This window comes from Grampus griseus, assembly GCF_964374135.1.
Source record: "Grampus griseus genome assembly, chromosome: 12".
Lineage (NCBI taxonomy): Eukaryota > Metazoa > Chordata > Mammalia > Artiodactyla > Delphinidae > Grampus > Grampus griseus.
The window spans coordinates 1,022,872-1,044,775 of NC_139006.1; the positions used below are offsets into that span (position 1 = coordinate 1,022,872).

The following is a 21,904-nucleotide window of genomic DNA, read 5'->3' on the forward strand; positions in this document are numbered from 1 at the left end:
CAGCACTTTGCGTCCTGTGCCCTGTGTCTCTGTGACAAGGGCTCTGCCGGGCAGGGAGTGGCCGCATTGTTTAGGAATCACTCACTCATGTCTCATGTGTTATCACTAAACAAAGGGCCGGGAGACCTGAGGCTGCGGAGCGGCGTCTGTCTGCTGAGTCTGCTCTGCGTCACGCTGCTTCTAGCGTCTTCACCTGGTGCTGATTCGAGGTCCTCGTGGTGCTCTCCGCAGTCGGCCAGGCGGCCTCTGCTGCACCAGCCCTGGGCCTCCCGATAGCTGACCGCAAGAGGCTTACCTCTCGCCTCTGAAACCAACACTGGGCGGAGAGAGGTTCAAACACCACGGGCCCCAGGAGGGAGTCGTGACTGAGAGGCTCTGGGACTGGGGCTTGTTTCGGTCCCAGGGAGTCTACCCCCGAGTCAGGCGCTGCACTCCTGGTCTGGCCTAGAACGAGGGGCCAGTCATCCAGGTCCATCCCGGACAGTCCTGGTTTTCACCCAAATTGAGCGGCCGCCCTCCCAAAGGCCGCTTCCTGGGCCAGGAGGAAGAGGGGAGTCCTGAGATGGCTCAGGGAGAAGAAGGCCTGGCCCAGCCGCCAGCATGGGGCCTGGGTCCACCCGCGGCATTTCTGTCATTCGTTTGTTCACTCAGCAAACATTTAGTAAGCCAGAACCACAGCATTGAACAAAATAGGCCAAATCTTTACACTCCAGTGGAGAGGAAAGACAGCCGACAAAATACAAGCTGAGTATCTAAACTGACTATAGAGCGGGTCAGATGGTAGTGGGTACCATGGAGAATAAGGGAGGGAAGGGGTGCGGGTGCGTTTATGGGGAAGGAGGGCCGTTTGCGGTTCCAGGGAGGTGGTCAGAGAGGCGCTACTGCAAAGGTGACACTGGAGGCACCTGCGTGTGCAAAGGCCCTGAGGCAGGAGCTGTGGTCTGGGAGGGGCTGGGTCAGGGTGGCTGGAGCGAAGGCGGGAGGGGAGATGGAGGACAGGGACGAGGGGCCAGATCTAGGCCGTGGTAAGGACTGGCTTTGTGCCCTCACACTCACTCCCAAGGCCAGGGGATCCAGGGGAGGGTTTGGAGACCAGAGGGATCTGGTCTGATGAAGCTTTTCACGGGTCCTGTGGTTGCTGTGTGGAGAACAGATGGGAGAGTGGCCAGTGCGGATGCCGAGGACAGTTAAGAGGCAGAGCGGATGGTGGCTTGCCTGGGGGTCAGAGGGGCTGATGAGCCGGGCGGGAGGTGACAGCAGGGTGCTGAGGTCTCTGCCTGAGCCACGCGGTGGCCTGCTGTCCGCCTGCGGAGGAGCAGGTCTGGGGGGCTCAGGCCCTCGGTTCTCCCATGCGAACGGGAGCAGCGTGGCCAGCTGAGTTTCCCAAGAGGAGCAAAATCCTTGGATCTCACGTGGTTTCTCAGACTGTGGCCTGACACTTGGCACCCACTGAGAGGTGGGGTCTGTCCCGTTCCCTGGGGGCCGGCGGGCATGAGGCCAGCAGAAGTGACCTGTGGCTTCCGCTCAGCGTCCTGGGACTCCTGCCCTTGGCACTGGCCGCCGCCGGGTAAGGAAGCCCAGGCCCAGGTCCAGAGACAGCCAGCGTCACCGCCATGCGGGTGAGGAAGACGCGGCCCTGGTCACCACCTGGCTGCCAGCCCACGACAGCCCGGGTGAGAACCCAGAAACGGGGGAGGGCAGGTGGGAATGCTTGCCGCAGCCTCGAGCTGCCCAGGGCCCGGGGAGGCAGGGGAGCAGGCAGCTGTGCTGGGGTCCGTCTGCTCTGGTTTCCTCTCGTTTCTCTGGACGCACTGGGGTCCTGTCACCCTTTGTCCACTCAGAGAGGGCAGGGGCTGCAGAGCCAGCAGGGGCCCAATGCCCAGCTGGGGTGGGAGGCCCACGGGCACACAGTCGCGAGGGACACCGGCCCAGCGCTGGCCTGGCCCCAGAGCCCTGGAGGAAAACCCGCTCACCGTCCTTGGGATTCCAACGAGGAGCACCCGCGCTGCTGTCCCATAATCACACCCCCTCCCCACCCAGGGAGGGCCACGGCAGCCTGTGAGGAGGACCCCCAGAGCAGGACCGTCACGGGTTCACTCCCAGCTCCCCTGCCCAGCAAGTGCCCGAGCTTCAGCAAGTCACTGCTCCTCTCCGAGCCGCAGTTTTCTCTTCTGGAAAATGAAACTAAGCACATTCCCTCCCTCGTGTCTGTGAAGTGCAGAACAGTACCAGTAACTGTACCATCATGATTATTCTTTAGGGTGAGTCACCCAGAGCCTCCTAACCTCCCATAATTTGCTCCTTGGAAAGGTGGCAGGAGGGGATGAGGTGTGGCTGGAATCTGGGTCTGGCCTCGGTCCCATGCGAGGGGCAGCTGCGGTGCTGGGGGCCCCTCTCCCTGCGTGTTACGGGCTGAATGTCTGTGTCCCCCCGAAGGTCGTATGTTGAAGCTCTAAGCCCCGACGTGATGGTACTTGGAAATGAGACCTTGGGAGGTGATAAGCTGAGAGGAGGTCACGAGGACGGGGCCCTCATGGTGGGCTTAGTGTCCCTATAAGAAGAAGAGACCAGACTTGCCCTCTCTGCCATGTGAACACACGGCCAGAAGGTGCTGTCTGCAAGCCCGGAGCAGGCTCTCACCAGGAACCCAAACTGCTGTCACCGTGGTCTTGGACGTCCAGCCTCCAGGACTGTGAGAAATAAATAACTGCTGTTCAAGCCCGCACTGTGGCTTTTGTTATGACAGCCTGAGCCAAGACCAGAGCCTCAGTTTTCCCACCTGTAAAATGGGAGCTAGAACAGAGCCCTTCTGGTCCAGGGGTCCCCTGTGGAGATGCGTTTTGTATACTTGACACCCATGCACACAGGCATGAGTGTTCCCCTGCAAGGCCCAGTCATGCTGAGGTCAGCCAGCACCTGGGCCTCCATGGCTGACCTCGCCTGGGGTCTGTGCCCTCACCGGTGTGGTGTGAACCCTCTGACCTCCTGAGGGATCTCTCTGGGTCTGTCACCATGGCTGCAGGCTCACCACAGCTTCTCCAAGTAGAGCCAGCACAGCTTGGGGTGAAAATAGAGACTTTTGACTGAAAACCCAAAATTTTACATGAAAGCTCCAGGTGTTTAAATACTCACCTAAAACTGAAAATTGTATGTGAGCATAACATCATTCTGCGACATTACTACCAGAGATGCAGAACCGGAATGGAAGCATGGGGACACTTGAGGCCGCTGGCATTGAGGGACAGTCTACAGGACAGCCAGCCTGTGACCTTCACGAGGCCCAAGGTCATGGAGGTCAAGGGACATCCAAGGCTCCGGGAGCATAAAACCTCAGGACAGCTGAGTGTGATGCTGGGTTGGGTCCTGTCAATAAACGATGTTGCTGGGACAAATGCAGAAACCAAGTGGGGTCTGATGTGTCCTATTAGTTCTTGATTTTACAGAGACTTGAGAGAAAGTCCTAGTTTGCAGGAAATATATAGAAAAGTGTCCGGGGTCATCAGTGTGCTCCCAAATAATTTAGGTAAGGAAAAAAAAAAAGTCTTGTACTCGACCTGCATCTTCTCTGTATATATGAGACTATTTCAGAATGTGAAAGCACGTGTATTTATAAAAAGATGGGCTCAAGCCGAGTGTTTCCATGGGTTTGTTCAGTGCCCAGACCCCTGGTTCGTAGCCCCTGGTGGGAGCAGCTCTTGCTGCCACTACTTTTACTGCTAATTTGTCCTTTAGGACTGAACACAGAGAGGCGCCACTTCTGTGTCTACTGTTTACTTCATGTGAGACAGAATTAGCGGGAACGTTTGATAAAATGGTCTTTGGCTTTAACACGAGAGTAAGACCACCACCCACCATGAGAGAGCCTGGGTTCTTGTAGACCCGGTCCACTGCCGGCTCTGACCCACGAGCTGTGTGCCCAGGGGACCTGGGGACCCTATCTGAGCTGTTTCCCCAAATACACGAGGGCCTAGGATTGCCCCCCCACCCCCCCGCAGGCTGCTGGAGAATGAAGTGGGACCCCGGGGGGGGGCGTCCTTGATGAGCAGAGGTAGCCTGTTCCCCCAGGAGGCACCTTTAGTCCATCTGGTGTGGTAAGACGGGCGGAGACCCTTCCTGGGCCCAGGGACCAGATGGTGGACACACGGATGTGGGACGTGGCCTGGCCTGGAGACTGCCTGCCTGGCCATGGCATCCACGCATCCCAGGATGGGCCCTGAGCCTGCCTCTGCTACCTGGGCATCAGGCAGGGGTGGAGGTGTGCAGCTGCGGGAGCCTGAGCTCTCTCCTGAATATGCGAATGTTTGGGCCTCACCCTAGAGCGGGGGTGGTGGTAACTCCCACGATGCAGGGAACGAGTGCCAGTGCCTTCCAGCAGCCTCCCACGCCCCACGTGGGCTGGCCTCGCGCTTCCCGCTCTCCTCCTGGAAAACCTCCAGGATGCAGGGGCTTCTGCTGGGCAGGCCCATTGCACCCCAGGACGTGTGCGCCTGCCCTGCCCCGGCCCCCCCGCGCCCCCGGCCGGCCTCTTCCCTCAGATCGCTGCACAACCAGCTCCTCCTCGCTGTTTCAGCTCATTCCCCGGCTCAGGCGGCCTTTCCGGAGCCCCCTGGAAAGCAGCTGTTCACAAACTTCCCCGTGTATCACACTCGCAGAAAGGGGGGGAGGGTAACACATGGCCGGCCCCACCCCCAGCCTTCTGATCAGCAGGCAGGGCCAGGCCCAAGAATCTGCATTTCTACCGGCTCTGGGTGATGTCGATGCTGCTGGCTGGGCACCCCGCCTGGAGAACCCCGGCTCTAAGGCGGCCCCTGCAGGGGCTCTTCGCACCCCCTTATGGCCTGATGCTCACATCACCTACTCTCCTCTTTCTAACCGACACCATTTTTGCTGCAGGTGTTCACCTGCTCCAGCCCCAGGGAGGGGTGCTGATTCCTCTAGACCAGAGGTTCTCAACCCAGGTGACCCTACCTTTGGGGCTACCTATGGCTGCGACAGGGATGGGCAAGGACCGTCCCACCCCCATGTCCACGCACCCCCAGGAGAAGCACTGATGAATAGCTCCCTGCCAGTGAGAGCGGGCAGGCAGCCAGGGCTTCTGGGAAAGGTCGCCCTCCCGGGTGAAGGGGGTACAGCTCCCACTCTTTGCCCCTCCGGGTGGGAGAGCGGTGGCTGCCATCCTGGCCTTGGAGCCAGAAGCAGAAGGAGCAATGGGACGGAGCCACCTCCCTGCACTTCCTGTTGGGAGGCCCTCAGGGGCATTCGGGGTGGCAGACAGCGTCCCAGGTGCCCCACCCAAAACCTTGTCTTGTTCTGCACGTCCCGCACTGAGAGCAGTACCTGCACGTACTCCATCAGGGAGCAGTACCTCCATCAGGGAGGGTTGGGCGAACATGCCAGAACCCCAGGTCCTGACACCTGACCCGGCCCGACCCCTGCCTGTGGGCAGGAGGCTCGTTTACCTGAGCTGGGCCTCAGTTTGTCCATCTGTGAAATGGGTGTAATGACCCAGGGGTCATGGAGTCGTCAAGTAAGCGCTGGGCAGGAAGGTGTTGGTGACCACTGCACAGGCCTCCCTGGAGGCCCCCCACCCCAGAGTGCAGGTGGTCCGGGGCCAGGGCTGCACAGGCCCCGGAGGACGCCCACGCTCGGACCGCCTGAGCGCGTCAGGGAGCCGAGCCTGAGCCGTTACAAAGCAGGAAGAGATCGTGTTTGTCTGAAACGTGTCACAAGGGAAGCCCACCACGGCCCCAGCTTGGGGGCTCGCCCGTGGAGGCGGCTGCCCTGCTCAAGGCAGCCGGCAGGCCCACTGGGACCAGGAGAGGAAGCCCCACGGGCGGGCGGAAGCACCAGGGGCGGCTCTGCGGCAGGGGACGGGGAGGGGGTGCCCGTGGGCCTCCGGGCGGCTCTTGCCAGGGTCTGCGGACCCGATGTAACGCCCCCAGCCCAGCCTACCCCTGGCTCCTCGGTCAGTCTCCGTGGGATTCAGTCACTCGCTCGCTGAAAGGACGGCTTCCGGCCCCAGCCCGGCCGGGCCGTGACGCAATCTCCCCAGCTGGCAGAGGGCAGTCAGGCCAGGCGGGAGCTCCCCCAGCATCCGCGCCCGGGGAGCAGCGCCCTCTGCTGGCCTCTGCCGAGTCGGGGGGGCTGCACCCGGCGGCCTCGGCCTGGGGGGCTGGCGGCGCCGTCCCCATCTGCAAGGCGGGGTCCGCTCTGCAGGGGCGCTTGGCTCAGGCGCTGGAGGGGCGGGCATCAGTCCTTGCACTTTGTGGCTCTGGACCGCAGCCCCTTCTGTCCTGTCGCAGGCCAGCGCCGAATGTCACAGCGCCAGGGCCCGGGCCGCTGTCCACAGGAGGCTCAGCAGCGCGGCCAGCAGTGGGCCCGCGGCCCGCGGTGCTGCGGCGGCGATGGAGGTGCAGGAACAGACCTCGTAGGCGTCCTCTGAGCGGCTGTGGTCGCGCTGCCCCGGCCGGGCGTGGGCCCCTGCCTCTCCGTCTGCGCCCTCGGGGTCAGCGGGCGGGTCTCTGCAGACCAGCCAGTCCCGGGCCGTGGGCTGCGGGTACCCGGGCGCCACCTCCAGCTCGCCATCCAGCACCTTCCAGTACTCCTTGCCGCGGAAGAAGTAGGCGGCACCTGGGGGAGAAGAGGGCAGGCAGCTGAGCTCCGGCCGCTGCAGCACGCGGGATTCGGTGTAGACGGCAGGAGGACGGGATACAGAGAGCTGCGGGGCCAGTAGGAAGGACGGACGTAGAATGTCTCAGGTGAGAGTCAGAGTCTTGGTCTCAGCCTACGGGGAGCCCATCTGTGGGCACTCAGAGCATTCCAGGCCTGGGAAAGCTCAAGGAGCCGCCTGGAGGCAGGGGGATGGATGAGATGACCTCTGCTTTTTCCCTACTATTTATTTAGTGAGGGCCTACTATGTGCCAGGCTGTTCTAGGTACTGGGGACATGGCTTTGCAAATAGAACAAATGAAACTTCCCGTACGGGTGGAGCTGCCCCTGTGGGAGGGTGCTGTACTTCTCACTGCAGCCAGGAGGCGCTGCAATGACGTTTGGGCGGAGGCCTGAAGCCGGTGGGGAAAGTGTTGGGGGGGGACGCACGGCAGGTGCAAAGGCCCTGAGGTGTGTGTGTGAGAGCAGGAGGCAAGGCTGCTATGGCTGGAGGGGTGACGGGGGTGAGGAAAGGACCCCGAGAGGTGAACAAGAGCCAGAAGGGGCGACCCAGGGGCCCCTCTGGGGGCCGGTGGTGTCTGCAGCCGGGGGGGGGGGGGGCGGAGCAGACGCACGCATCTGCCGCTGGATCCCAGCTCCCCAGGTGTGGGGGCTGAGGCTGCCCCGGAGTCGCCCTTCCCCCCGCGTCCGGCTCACCATCGGACCAGCGCATGGCATCGTCGAGCGTGCTGGGGATGCCCCTCCACGGGGGGCTCTGGGCGGGGTGGCCAGGGTCCATGCGCCGTGTGTGCTCATCGTAGCGCCAGTACAGCTGGTCCTTAAAGAAATAAGTCTTGTCATTGTGGGCCCAGGAGAAGGCAGCATCGACGCCGCCCGGCGGGAGGCCGAAGTCCGAGATGGGCCGCGGGTGTCCTTCCTCCACGTTATTGTCCTTAAACACCCAGTATCTGTCTCCTGGGGGCGAGAGAAAGAGCCGTGGGCCGGGGTTCGCCCAGCCCGCCGGGCGAGGGCCCCAGCCCTTGCTCCTCCCACAGACGGGCACCCCGATGCGCAGTGCCCATGGCGTAAGTCCCAGGAGGGTTCACCGAGCGCCTGCTGTGCTCCCGGCAGGGGTCCCACACGTGCCAGCAGCCTGGGGAGGCGGGGCCAGATGAGGCGGCCGCGTCACAGCCAGGGGGCAAGACTACCCGCTCCCACCCCGAGAAGCCACTTCGCTCAGCGCGGCCTTGTCCACTTCTGCTGTGAGGCGGGCTGAGCACGTTCACGGGCAAAGCAGGAAGGGCGCTGGGTGAAGGCCCACCGGACCTGCGTGTGTGCAGCCTTGTCAGATTACACAGAAGGAATCACCAAGAACCTCAAATCCGCACGTAAAGCTTTTGGAAATGGTGTGATTAAGACCCTTGTTGGGTGTCCTTGACTCTGTGCTCTGGAAACACATCCTCAGCTGCTCCGCCGCAGGAGGGTGGGGATCAAATTTGGGTGTGTGTTGTCATGTCGCCCACTCCCGCCCGGTTTAGCAACAACTCGACCCTGTTATTTCGCAAACAAATGAGGGAATTCCCTGGCGGTCCAGCGGTTAGGACTCTGTGCTTTCACCCTGCAAGCTGCAAGGCGCGGCCAAAGAAACAAACAAAACAACAAATGAAAAAAGAAACAAATGAAAACAGAAGATACAAATGAAGAAGAAGCAAAACATTAAAAAGATCTTTGGCTGGACAAAGGACTGGAATAGACATTTCTCCAAGGAAGATATTCAAGTGGTCAGTAAGCACACGAGAAGATGCTCAACATCACTGATCATCAGGGAAATGCATGTCGAAACCCTAACGAGACACCGTCTCACACCCAGTAGGACGGGCACGATCAAACCTGCCCCCCGAAAACAGCAAGCGTAGGTGAGGATGGGGGGAATCGGGCACCGCTGGTGGGAATGTAAACTGGGAGCGGCTGCTGTGGGAGAAAAAAATAGTCCAGGACCCAGTAACCCCACCCCTGGGTATATACACAAAGGAACTGAAAGCAAGTTCTCAAAGAGCTATCCGTACACCCATGTCCACGGCAGCCTTATTCACAACGGCTAAGACGTGGAAGCAAGCCAAGTGTCCACCGACAGATGGTAAAATGTGCCCCATCCACGCAATGGAACACGACTCAGCCTTGAAAAAGGAAGGCAATTCTGACCCCTGCCGCACCGGGGATGACCCTGAGGACGTGATGCTCAGTGAAATAAGCCAGTCGCAAAAGGACAAGTCCTGTGTGCTTCCGCGATATGAGGTCCCCAGGGCAGGCAAGTCCATGGAGACAGAGAGCAGGCTGGTGGGTGCCGGGGGCTGGGGGGGGATGGGGAGTTAGTGTTTCATGGGGACAGTTTCAACTTTACAAGATGAAAAAGCTTTAGAGATGGACGGTGGTGACGGGTGCACACAGCGTGAAAGTACTTAATGCCCCTGAACTCTACACTTATAAATGGTTAAGACGGTAACTTTTACAGTGTGTGTGTGTGTGTGTGTGTGTGTGTGTGTTTTAGCACAATTAACAATACTTTCTAAAAGATCATCTGTCAGAGACTGGCAACAACTGAAGGAAACGACGGCACAGCTGCAGACAGGGCCCCGTCGATCACAACGAGAAGGGCCATGAGTGGGCACACGTGGGGTGACGTCGACAGGGCAGCCCGACCTGCTCCAGCGGACGCTGCCAGGCGAGCGCAGAGGCCCCAAGTGCCCACACTGTCTCACATTTCAAGTCTGGAGCTGTGGTTTCTCGTGGGGACCTCCCGATTTTTAAATGTTAAGAAACAATCCAAGTTACTTAGAAGATGCCAGACAGGCCCCCCCACCATGACTGTGGCCGGCCCTTGACATCCAGCCTGGGAGACGGTGATTCCACTGTCAGGGGGCGCGTCAGGGTGAGTGTGGAGGGGTTGAGCCCAGGCACCACACAAGGGAGGCCAGGTTGGAGAGCCTGGGTCAGGGCAGCAGGGTGGCTTCACTCTGGGGAGCTACAGACCCTGCACCCCCAAAACACAGCTGCACGTACATACAGCAGTGCGTGAGACTGAGGAAGGCTCACAGCCCCCGAGGCGCCCACAGAACTGGCAGGGCTCAGTCTCCTGCTGCAGGCGGGGCACCTTGCCTTTTCCCCAAAGAGACAGCACGCTCCCCAAGGGCAGGAACCACCACCCCAGCTCCGCCCGGGAGCAGGGCTGTTGAGGGTGAAATGACACCCCTCCTCCAGTGGACCTGTCACCCTGGACTGAGATGGGAGAGCAGTCTCCCCCTGCTCTTAGGCTAAATCCAGCTCCTTCCCGCGGCCCCTGGCGAGGACCTGCACTTCCCACCCCCGCCTCGTCGCCCTTCACTCTGATCCAGCCTCATCACCCTCTTCCAGGTTCTTTCAATCAGCAAGCTTGTTCCTGCCTCAGGACCTTTGCACTGGCAGCTCCCTCGGCCTGGTATGCTGGTCCCGCAGGTCCACCTGAAGTTAACTCCCTCATTACCTGCAGGTGCTTATCGTGTGTCCCCCGGCCCAGAATGAGGGCAGGGATTTTCGTGTCTTGCCCACTGTGTGCCTGCAAGGCCTGCCACAGTGCAGAGCACACAGCAGGTGCTCAATAACTACAAACTGGTTGAGTGCACACGTGAACGTGAGCCTCTCTGCTCTGAGCTCTGGACCCACAGAGCAAAGCACAGGACTGGCCTCCTGCGTGGACGCGAGCCTTGGGGGTCCTGGGGAGCGCGGGCTGCGGCCCCCGGTCAGCGATGCCCGGCAGGCACCCAGATGGGGGGGCACCCACCTTTGAAGAAGACGATCTTGTGGTCACTGGTGCGCTCGTACACGGCATCCACGCTGTCCAGGCGCAGCGGCAGGCCCCGCCAGAAGCGGTGCACCTGTGCCGGCTGCAGCGACACCAGGTGCCGGTCCCGGGTCAGCCGCCAGAAGTACTTGCCTAGGGGAACACAGGGGGTGGGGCTGCAGGTGGCCGGCCTGGGGCCCAGGGTGGGCTCTGCTCCTGTGTCCGCCGGCCGCTGGACCCGAGGGGGTTACCTTTGAAGAAGAAGGCCTCGCCTCGGATCTGGGCTACCGCGTCGAAGTGGCCGCTGCATCTGTGGGGCACATCCTTCCCGGGCCTGGGGGCAGAGAGAGGGCCGGGCTGGGAGCTGCCCCGGGGAGCTGGGCTGGGCAAGGCCATGGGGACAAGCATCCCCGAAGGACCCTGCACGCCCGCATCACCGCCTGCAGGCCCAGCGACCATAGCAGTTTAGTCAAGAGAGAAAAGCAGGTGAAACAGCCCCACGCTCGCCGTGCAGGATGTGAGACGGATCGCTGAGCGAGCGCACTGGACGAGCAGGCGCTCTCCACGCTGCCAGCGAAGCGTCGGGAAGCCAGCTGGGCACTTTCTACAGAAGCGCGGAGCGTGCGTGCTGGGACCCCGATTCTGAGTCTGGAGCCCTGTCCACGGACAGTACTCACAGCAACGTCATGTGTGACGACAAAAGGTCAGGAGCTTAAATGCCCGCCGATCCAGGACTTAGAAACAGGGCAGGGCACACGCATACCGCAGTGCAGCTCAGCCCCGAGAGCCAGGCATCTTCACAGACACAGAGGCCTCCACGGGCCCTGGGGCCAGAGCTGAGGCACGGAGCAGCACAGGAGACATCCCACTGGGCTCACGCATGTACATCTACACGCTGGGCTTTCTACACACGTGTGGAATCTCTCTGGAAGGACACGCACACGCACAAATGTCTGCTCCAGGGAGGGGCTGGTAGGTCACCGGCGAGGACTGACTTCGCTGTGAGTTGCTTTTTGTGCCCCTGGAATCGCGCACTGCTGGCAGGTGTTACTTATTCAATAAGTAAGTGCAATGAAGACCAACAGTAACACAAGTTACAGCAACATCTGTGACCTCAGTGGCAATTCACCACATACAGCGGAGTGAGAAAAGCATGAAAACATCCCACGTCTGGAAAACCAAACCTCGAAACAAACCAAACCACGGAAGCCTAAATACATAGATTTCTGTTTGTATTTTTGTGTTTAGTGTTTTGTGTGAGCGTGAAGGTGGCACGGAGGCATGCCAGGCTGTGAGGGCAAAGGTGGGGGGGTGGACGGGGACGCCTCCCTGCAGATTCTGTGGCACTTGTTCCACTGGGGGATGGGGGGGTGAGAGTAGGCAGGCTCTGACTGCTTTCACCACGGGGCTAGACGAATCCAAGCTGGGCCTTAAAAGGCGGACAGCTGCCGCGCGGCCTCCAGCACTGCCAGCCCTCCGGATGCTCCCTTGGGACAGCTACTCCAGGAATCCAGCCTCCGGCACGGGACACAGATAGCGCCCAGCTGAGCCCAGCCTTCGAGTCAGCCCAGCCCAGGCACCAGACCTGAGGCAAGATGCCCCCAGACGATCCCAGCCCCCAGCAGGTGTTCCCAACACCGTGGAGCCGACCCTCGACCCCCGACCGTGCCCTGTCCAAGTTCCTGACCCACAGAACCCACGAACCTCACGATATAGTGGGGGTTTCATGCCACGAGGCAGGGCTGCTTGTTACGCAGCCGTCGACGACTGACTGGGATGAAGGGTGAGAGGAAATCACATTTGAAAGTCAAGGCCTCTGCACGGTCTGGGCTGGGGTGAGCAGGGGGTCCCCTCCATTGTCTGTCCATAAGAAAAGAAACTAACTGTCACTCAGGGCTCAGCTGGCCCAGAAGCCCCACGAGCTCAGGACACGGAGCCGCTGCTGGGGGCCGTGCTGGCCGCAGAGTGGAGACAAGGGGCCCACGGCTTACGGGGTGCTAGCGCGATCATCGGGGGGCTCCGGCAGGAGGGGCGGCTCCTCGGGCTCTGGGGCGTCTGGCTGTGCCGTTGGGGACACGGACTCCCGCACGCCTGTGGAGACAAGGAGGCTGCATTGGGCCCTGCAGACCCCACCACCCTTCCTGGAGCCGCCAGGACGGAGCCGGGGCCATCGGGTGGGTGGCACCGCGTCTTGACCGGGCCGAGTGCCGGGCTGCGGCGGTGAGCAGGGCAGGGGAGACTCCGTCCCTGGAGCCGGAGCCTCGGGATGTGTGAGCGGAAGGCGCAGGTGCCCCACTGACTTAAGGGCGGGTTTACAACCCCCGCCCCCCAACTCCACTCCTGGGCACAGACCCCAAATAACAGAAAACCGGTGTTCAGACAAAAAGCTGTACATGGATGTGCACAGCAGCGTTATTCATAATGGCCAAAAGGTGGAAACAACCCAAATGTCCACCAGCGGAAGAATGGATAAATAAAATGATCGGCTGTCAAAAGGAATGAATTACTGACGCACGCTACGCCGGGGAGGACCCTGGAAAACACACGCTGCGTGAAAGCAGCCGGACACAAAAGGCCACACATTGTACGATTCCATTTATGTGAAACGTCCAGAAGAGGCAAGTCCAGAGACACAGAAAAGGGACGAGTGTTTGCCGGGGGCTGGGGAGTGGATGGGACGTGACTGCTAATGGGTGAGGTGGGATGGCGGGGGAAAGGGGGGCGGGATGAGAACGTTCTGGAAGTGGAGAGAAACGGCGGTTGAACAACATTGTGAATGTACCAAATGCTTTCAAAGGGTAAAAATCGTAAACTGTGCTTCAACAAAGGACGTGCACAGATGTCAGAAGGTGGGAAGCGCTGGGGCAACAGCGACGCGGGGGTGGGGCGGTCCAGGCGGCGGGGAGAGGCTGCGATGCGGAATGAGGGGAGGCTGGCCTCCGAGGTGAGGCACCCGGTCCCAGGCTTTAAGAGGACTGCTCTGGCCACTGTGGGTAGGGGCAGGCTGGCGTGGGGTTAGGGAGACCAGCATGGAGAAGGGGGGTGACTGGGGGAGGTTCATCACCCCCACCTTGCTCTCGCAGCTCCCAGGACAGACCTCCTTCTGCCACCTTGCCTGATGTGTCCCCAGCGGAAGGGGGCCCGGAGCTGGCCCTGGGTCAGTCCTGGCTCAGCGCTCCCGTCTCTCAGTGGGGATGTGGTACCTACTTCACAGGTTGTAAAGACTGGATGACTTAATACATGTAGGTGCTTTGCATGGGCCCTGGGTCACCATCAACGTCAGCTGTCACAACCTGAAACCGTCTGGGGATTGGACGTGGGATCTTGCCCGGGGCTCTGAGATGAGCTCCGTGGAGAAGGCAGCGGGGGCCCCAGGTCCTAGGGACCCCTGGCGACACAACTCACCTGCTTATTCATTCCACACACACCGCGGGGCAGCCAGCGTGTACCAGGCGGCCCCAGGTGCCGAGCGCGCAGCAGACAAGACAGAACCAGCCCTCTCGTGGGGCTCTGTGCTCTGGGGTCCCCGGCATTTCTGCCATGGGGCTCTGTGCTCTGTGGTCTCCAGCATTTCTGCCGTGGGGCTCTGTGCTCTGTGGTCTCCGGCATTTCTGCCGTGGGGCTCTGTGCTCTGGGGTCCCCGGCATTTCTGCCGTGGGGCTCTGTGCTCTGGGGTCCCCGGCATTTCTGCCGTGGGGCTCTGTGCTCTGGGGTCCCCGGCATTTCTGCCGTGGGGCTCTGTGCTCGGGGGTCCCCGGCATTTCTGCCGTGGGGCTCTGTGCTCGGGGGTCCCCGGCATTTCTGCCGTGGGGCTCTGTGCTCGGGGGTCCCCGGCATTTCTGCCGTGGGGCTCTGTGCTCTGGGGTCCCTGGCATTTCTGTCGTGGGGCTCTGTGCTCTGGGGTCCCCGGCATCGCTGTCCCCATCCCCGGGCGACCCGTGATGGCTCTGGGGGGGACTCACCGTACAGCTGCCAGACGCGTACCCTGTCCTCATAGGGGAGCCCGTAGCGCAGCGGGTCACCCACCGGGCCCTGGTAGTACGGCTGCATGATGGAGCGTGTGGCCGCCACGTGGCTCAGCCCGATGGCGTGGCCAAACTCGTGGACAGCCACTGCGAACAGGTCCATGCCGTGGGCATCTGGGGACACAGGAGCCAGTGAGCCCAGGGAGGCACCACCAGCTCCTGCTGGGCCACGGGGATGGGACCCGTGGGGTGAGGTGAGATGAGTCCGCCAAGCTGGTTACAGAGGAGGCCCCGGTCCTGACAGACGGGTCCTATGGAGTCACTCAGGGCTTGTCTGCTCCCTAGGAGGCCCTGTGGAGTTCACAGGGGCCTCTCGGGCCCCGGGGGTCTCTTGGTCCCCCTCACCTCCCACGTGCCCCTCACAGTAAAGTTGGCAAACTATTCTGTACGGGCCACGTGGTAAATATTTCAGGCCTTGCTGGCCGTCAGGATCCCAAGTTACAGGGGTCACTGTAAGCTCCCTCAACCCCACAGCACTGAATAGATGCTCCAGGCCCCACAGGACGGGCCTGGGCTCCCATCGAGGCATAAAACCCACAGGTTCTACGGGGCCACTTCTGGCTCCTCCAGCTGGGATGGGCTCCCCAGCCTGGGATATAGACTCACGCCACGAGGCCCCCGTCTCCCCCGCCCGCACCTGCAGCCTGTGCCCCGCGGCTCTGCCCCTCGTCCCGCCTTGCAGCTAGGGGCCCGTGACTCCTTTGGCCAATGGGACTTAGAAGTGATGGCGTGCCGAGGCCTCGGAGGCCTTCCAAGCTTGCACTCCCGCTTGGGAGCTGGACCAGGGGGAGGATAAGCCTGGCTCACGGAGTCACGTCCCAGGCCTGCGAGCCCAGCCCGGGCCCGCCAGGTGGGTTGCCCGTGCAGAGACGGCTGGAGGCAGAGCTGTCCTGAGCTGGACAGGTGCCCACGGCTTTAGGCAGGGGACGCGTGGCGGTTTCCTCTTCCTGGGGGGCTGGTGTGGCTCCCTACACCATCGTGGGCTCTGTCAGGGGCTGGGGGTCATGCGGCGTCCCCGGGGCCACCCCAACCCGGATGCACCTGAGGAGCGGAACGTCCAGGCCTCGTCATCGTCAAAGTGGGTGTCCCCTGCGGTGTGGTGGTCGCCCGGGAGGAAGGCGTGGGCCACCGCGCCGCCGGGGCCGTCGAAGGGGTAGCGGTCGTTGTGGTCAGCTGTGGAGAAGTCGATCTGGATGTCGGCAGCACTGCCGGCCACCTCGTGGAAGTTCAGGGGCGTGAGGTCGCTCCAGACTTTGAGCGCGTAGTGCATGAGCGCGCGCACCGTGTCGCGGCCCAGGGGCGAGTCCCGCGGGAACGTGCGGACCCTGGGGCAGGCGGGGTCAGAGCTGGGTCGGTCACAGGGACAGGCCCAGTGCCCCCACCCCAGGCTGGAGTGCGCTCCCTGGAACAGCTTGCCCCGGGTCGGTGGGGGGCACCGGGGCCCTTATTTGGAAATGGGGTTTGCAGACATAACTGGGGCGGGGATGGAGATGAGCTCATCCTGGAATAGGGTGGCCCCTAAAACCAGTGAGTGTCCTCACAACAGACAGAAGGGGACACAGACGCAGAAGGAGGACACGTGAAGACGGAAGCAAGGATCAGAGCCACGGGCCCAGGGCTGCTGGCGGCACCCAGACAGGGGCGGGGCCGGATTCTCCCTCACAGCCTCCAAGGGACCTGTGGCCCCTGGACCTCGGGTTTCTGGCCTCCAGAACCGAGAGGATAAATTCCTGTCTCTTAAGCCCCGGTCTGTGTGTGCTCATTTTGGCCGACGCCCAGACCCCCGGAAAGGCCAGGCCCGGTGGAGCCCCGCCTGCCCACCTCCATGACAGGTTCCTCTTCCTCCACTTGGTCGGGGCCGGAGCCTGGCGCGTCCTTCGAGCCGGGGCTGCGGCTGGGAGGTCAGGGAGGGAACAGCGCGGGGTTCTCATCAGTGCCAGGGTGGCCTCATCTGCAGGGCGGGCGGGCGGGCGGGGGTCAGGAGCCAGGCCCAGCGCACGCGCACCCCCAACCGGGGATTCCCAGCAGCTCCCCGAGAGCTGGCCCCAAGCTCCAGTCCCGGCCCCTCGCTCTGCACCAGGTCTGGGGGGACAAGGTCCAGGCCTCCAGCTATGTCGGGCCCCCCTGCCAGGGGTGCGTCCACAGGCCAGGAGTGGGGGCTTTCAAAGCATTCACTGACGTACGGCAGGGATCTGAGCAGTCGGAGGGGGCACGGTCCCAACTCGGACCGTCGGCCAACATTCCCTGCATCTCACGGGACACACACCCGACCGGGTCTGTGTGTGACACACGTGTCTACTCCCGAGAGGCCCGGGGACAGACATGTTTTGATCAGCTGGCCCTTCGAAAAGTCTTTACAAAATTGGAATTTGTGGCCAAAATGTAAAAAGTGGGGTGCTCACATAACCCCCCCAGATTTCTGGTTTCTCTTGGAAAGCGGGCAGTTTCAACAGCACAGGCCTAGCACCCCAATGGGGCGACTCAACTGGGGCATGGGTGGCCAGACCCCACTCCGACAGCTGGCCTGCCTGGCCCGTGGCATGGAGTTTGAGACCCCACTGAAAGTGTGGAAAGGGGGTCTGGGTGCGGCTGGTACACACTCACCCCCTGCTGTGCCCACGGCCGGGGACGGGGAGGGGATGACGGAGGGATCCCATGCGGCGGGAATCCTCCCTCCATCCCAGGAGAGCAGGGCAGGCTGGAGGGGGCAGTTAGGAGGAACTGGGCTCAGCTCACCCATCTCCCACTGCACCCTGAGAACTGACCCAGGACGCCAGTGGCCTCCAGGCCTCCGAACTGCTGCATGGCCACGATGGCCTTGGACAGCTCCTCTGGCGTCTGCAGCTGCCCTGTGTCGGGGTCTGCTGGGGGCAGGTAGCCGAACCTGCTCAGCCACTCCTGCGGGCAGAGAGTACAGTGAGGGGTGGAGGGGGAGCTCAGCCCCACAGAAGAGCCACCTGCCTGGGGCCATCACTGCGGGGAGGGGCAGGCCTCTCCTAGCCCTGATCAACACTCCAGCCCCTGCCCAGTAGCCCACAGGGCGTCTCATGCTCCTTCCTTGCCTAAGTGTCTTAATAAACTTGATGCCCCTTAGATGGGTGGGTTTGAGCAGTGCACAACCTGTGCGACTGCTCATGGCAGCCTGCCCCACCTCACTCCTCCTGAGGCAGCAAAATGCCCAGGGGACACTTCCGGAAGTGAGATTTTTAAAAGGTTATTTAACATCGTGAGCGCCCAATTCAGGCCCGGAGCTGGCTTGTGAGGCAGCAGTTTAGGACCCAAGGTCTGAAACCCGTGCTGAGAAGGGCAATGGGCTCAGAATCTGGTTTTAGGAATCTGGTTATGAGCTGCATGTGCACAGTAGTTAAGAGCCCAGACTCAGGAGCGAGGCTGCCTGGGTGCAAATCCCACCCAGCCCCCTCCTCACTGTGCAACTGAGGCAAGTCACACCCCCTCTGGGCTGTTTCCTCGCCTATGGATGTGAGGATATAAAGAGTTAGAACGTGGAAATGCTCACATCAGCCCTGACACAGGTACCCTCCATATAAGGTGTGTGTTGTCAGCGGACAGCTCTGATGCAAAGTGCCCCAGTGGGGGTCCTCTGAGCAGGAATGGGGGGCAACCCTTTATACCACGGACACACATAGAACCCCTTTACCATCTGTGGGGGGCCAGGGGACAGGGAGGCACTGATGCCATCCGTGGGGACCTCCTGGGGGGCTTCTGTTTCTTCAGCTGCCACACGGCGCTCATGCCCACTTCCCAAGCCATGTGACAATCCCATAAAAAGCACTCAGCCGGGCTTCCCTGGGGGCAGTGGTTGAGAATCCGCCTGCCGATGCAGGGGACACGGGTTCGAGCCCCGGTCCGGGAAGATCCCACATGCCGCAGAGCAACTAAGCCCGTGCGCCACAACTACTGAGCCTGCGCTCTAGAGCCTGTGAGCCACAACTACTGAGCCCACGTGCCACAACTACTGAAGCCCGCACACCTAGAGCCCGTCCGTGCTCTGCAACAAGAGAGGCCACTGCAGTGAGAGGCCACTGCAGTGAGAGGCCCGCGCACTGCAGCGAAGAGTAGCCCCCCTCGCTACAACTAGAGGAAGCCCGCGTGCAGCAACAAAGACCCAACGCAGCCAAAATAAATAAATAAATAAATGTCCTAAAGGATTAAAAAAAAAAGCATTCGGCCATATGGACGCAATGCCAGGGGTGGGCTCATCAGCCAGCTTCAGAGGACCCACAGGTGGGCGGAAGGCAGGGTTTGGGAGGTTCTCTGAGCTCCATCCCCTCCCAGACCAGGCTTCAAGAAATGCACCGACTTGCAGGTCTATTTTTTTTTTTTGGTGGACATGTAAAAAATCTTCGATTCATTTATGCTACCTGCAGGGCCCCCAGAAGCTTGCAAGTTTGCAGCCCCTGCCTGAGGACTCCCCGGCCCAGGGATCTGACCCCACAGGGGGCCCAGAGGGTGCTCAGTGGGAGGGGGTCTATCCTCCTGGAATTCCCAGGGAATGTAACTGACCAGGAGGGTCCTCAATGATTTGCATATAATTTGCATACACCTGCAGCAGACTAGCTGGATTCCCTCCTTTCCAGGAAACACTGAGTCCTTGCTGGGGTTCTCTCTGTTCCGTTACCTCCTCCCCAACTCCTGAAGGAACCCCCAGAATGCACAGAACTGGGGGACCGGGAGACCCCCCTCGACCCAGGCAGCACAGTGCACAGCAACCAAGGGGCGCTCCCGGTGGACACACGGGTGACATCCTGTGCCCAGACGAGGGGAGCACGAGGGCCGGGCAGGCTCACCCCGACCCGGCTCTGCCCTCTGTGCTGTTGAGGCCTCTGCCACCCCGAGCACCCTTCTTTCGGGAGGACCACCCTTCACATCACTTCAAACACATTTAAATGCACCCCGTCAGCCGCCAACAGGATTTACTGAGTCCCCCGGCTAATCAGTGTCTGAGAGCATTCCCGGTTACAGCTGTGTATTTGTATCCACTTTGCTGTACTAACAGAAACTAACGCGACATTGTAAGTCAACTATACTCCAACAAAAATTATTTAAAAAATGTGTGCTTGTGGCTACGCATCTTGGGGGAAAGTTTTACATGTGCTTTAAGGTTTTGATGCTGCCGTTTTCTTTCGGAAAGTCAGAAAACACACACACTCTGCAGCTCTTTGTTAAGACTGCAGGACTGAGCTACAGAGCCTGGAGGCGCCCAGCACCACGAGGAATCCCTCCGGGGTGTCCTCAGACCGTACATGATGCTGGGTGACGATGCTGTCCCCACTCTCCTTACCAGGTAATGGTCCACCCAGGCAAGCGCCTTTCCCCACCCAGGCCAGTTGCTTTGGGTGGGCAGGGGCTGAGACAGCCTGGGGGGACCACCCGTCTCCCGGCTGTCCCCTTCTAGGCTGGGATAACAGCTGGGCGTCTGATCGTAGCAGAGCCCCGCTCTGAGCCCTCGCGGGGCTCCTTGGGGCTCACAGAGGAGCTGCGCCCGCTGGTGCTGGGCAGCCTGGCCCGAAGGCCAAGCGCATCTTTGGGCTTCAGGCCTCAAGAGCACCTCAGGTGGTTTGGAAACGTCTGCTAACATTGAAAAGCAGGAGGTTTCAGCTACAGGTCAGAACAAGGGCAGAGCTGAGGGCCTGCGCCAGCCTGGGACAAGCTCTGCTCCGACCGCGGCCGGCAGCTGCTGGCGCCTGCCCGGGCCCTGAGCACTGCAGCCTGCAGCCCCTGCTGCACGAAGGAGCACAAGAAGGGACCAGATCTGAGGGGCTGGCGGGAGGCAGGGGCTCCCTCCCCCTTTCCCCGCAGGCTTGGGCTCAGACATCCCACCTGCCCCCAGCGCAGCTCCCTCCCCCATCGCAAAGCCCGTCCCTTCTCTTCACACCCCGGGCCCACCTCCTCCCCGTGGCCCCACCAGTGGCGGTGGGCTTCTGTGTCGATTCCTGGACGGCTCGCTGGGGGAAATCCTCAGGAGGTGTCTGACAACAGGACGAGCCCCTGGCAGCCACCGGCCCTCAGGTGATGCGTGGATCGGGGGGCCTGAAGAACCCACGGGGACCCTAGCCCAGCCTGAGCCATCCTGTTCTGCCTTCAGTGGAAACACAAGTGTCCCCGACAAGAAGCCCCCATCCCTGCTGGGAAGGAACAGTCACCCTAGAGCCCTGTGAGGGAGGGGGCGTCTTGGACAGCCCCTTTCTCTCTCTATTTCTCTCTCCCTCTCGCCCTGCCAGCTCGTTCCCCTCTTCAGGGGAGACAAGCAAACTCCCGAAGGGCCGGGGTTTCACTTTTTTCCTGGTAGTACGTACACGCTGGAACGTCACAGAGGAACCAGGCTGAGAGCCCGTCCTCAGGGCCGGGTCCTTGCATGGGGCGAAGGCTGACAAAAGCCCTGCCTCGGCTGCCCCTGGAGCCCGCGCAGCCCCGATCCCTGCACCCACCGCAGTGGTGCCCGCATGAGGACGGCCCCTGGGGTGGGGGCCCTGCCCCTTGCCCCCCAATACCCTGCAGAGCCTGTGGGTCGCCTGGGCCAGCCCCCTCCTGTGCTCAGCCACTGGTCCTCCCTTCACTGTCACCACGGCTACCGTGTCTCCAGGGCAACGAGGCTGTGTGGGCAGAGGGTGAACTTTCCAGAAGGCTGAGGGGAGGGGGGAGGGGTGGGAGCGAGGGGAGCCCCAAACCCGCAGGGGCTGCCCCGCCTTGGAGAATCGCTAACAGCCAAGGACATGCTTTCACCCTCCTCCCCGCAAGGACCCCCGTGAGCTGAGCCATTACTGCAGATGGGGAAACCGAGGCCCAGAGAGGTGGGTGTCCTGCCCAAGGCACTGGCAGGAAGTGGGGCGCCGGCCCCTCCCGCAAATGCAGTCACCTACCATCCCTCCCGTGGCTTTCCCATTCGCCCTGCCCAGCCCCCGCCTGGTCTTGTTTTTCTCTATGTCGTTTATCGCTGGTTGACACAACGTGCATTCGTTCACAGCGTTAACGATGTTTAACGATGTTTAACGCACACACCACAGAACTCCCTCCTGACCTCCGCAGTCACAGGCCAGTGGGCCATCGCCGCCACGGAGCGGCCCCGCGTTCACGTCTTGAGCGGCCCTCGGCCCAGCAGGTCAGCCGTCAAGTGCAGGCACCTGCGGCCTCGGTGCTGGCTCCCAGGGGGCGCAGCAAACCAACCTTCCACAGACGGGTGGACCAGTGGGCGAGGGAAGGCCGCGCTGCGACGTGCTGTACGGCGCCGGTGCCGGTAAACAAGAAGTGCTTACTGTGTGCAGTGCCCCCGCAGGTCCCTCCCACAGCCCCAGGCCTGGCCACTGCTGTCCCCACTTACAGGGGGGGAAATGAGGGCTCGCCGCACGCGCTGGCCGTGGGAGCAGGACCGGAGCGAAGCCACCGGGACCCCGGG

At 61.6% G+C, this 21,904-nt stretch overlaps 1 protein-coding gene across 1 annotated transcript; it reads right to left on the reverse strand.

Annotated features, from left to right (window-relative positions):
- Positions 1-5,872: 5,872 nt before the first annotated feature.
- MMP17 (matrix metallopeptidase 17) lies at positions 5,873-17,310 on the reverse strand. Its single transcript, XM_082667681.1, has 9 exons — positions 17,256-17,310; positions 16,312-16,441; positions 15,532-15,815; positions 14,428-14,604; positions 12,457-12,556; positions 10,717-10,799; positions 10,466-10,618; positions 7,366-7,623; positions 5,873-6,630 (listed from the first exon to the last, which is right to left on the reverse strand). Exons 1-9 carry the CDS (start codon positions 17,293-17,295, stop codon positions 6,317-6,319), a joined length of 1,539 nt encoding a protein of 512 aa, XP_082523807.1. The 5' UTR covers positions 17,296-17,310; the 3' UTR covers positions 5,873-6,316.
- Between the last annotated feature and the right edge of the window lie 4,594 nt (positions 17,311-21,904).

What these genes read in the sequence shown, in the direction of transcription:
- MMP17 (XM_082667681.1), bottom strand. Translation starts at nt 17,295, where the DNA reads ATGCAGCAGTTCGGAGGCCTGGAGGCCACTGGCGTCCTGG. An exon ending in GGAGGCCACTGGCGTCCTGG is followed by an intron (nt 16,442 to 17,255) that starts GTCAGTTCTCAG and finishes CCCGCCCTGCAG; the next exon opens with ATGAGGCCACCCTGGCACTG. An exon ending in ACGCGTCTGGCAGCTGTACG is followed by an intron (nt 12,557 to 14,427) that starts GTGAGTCCCCCC and finishes TTGTCTCCACAG; the next exon opens with GCGTGCGGGAGTCCGTGTCC.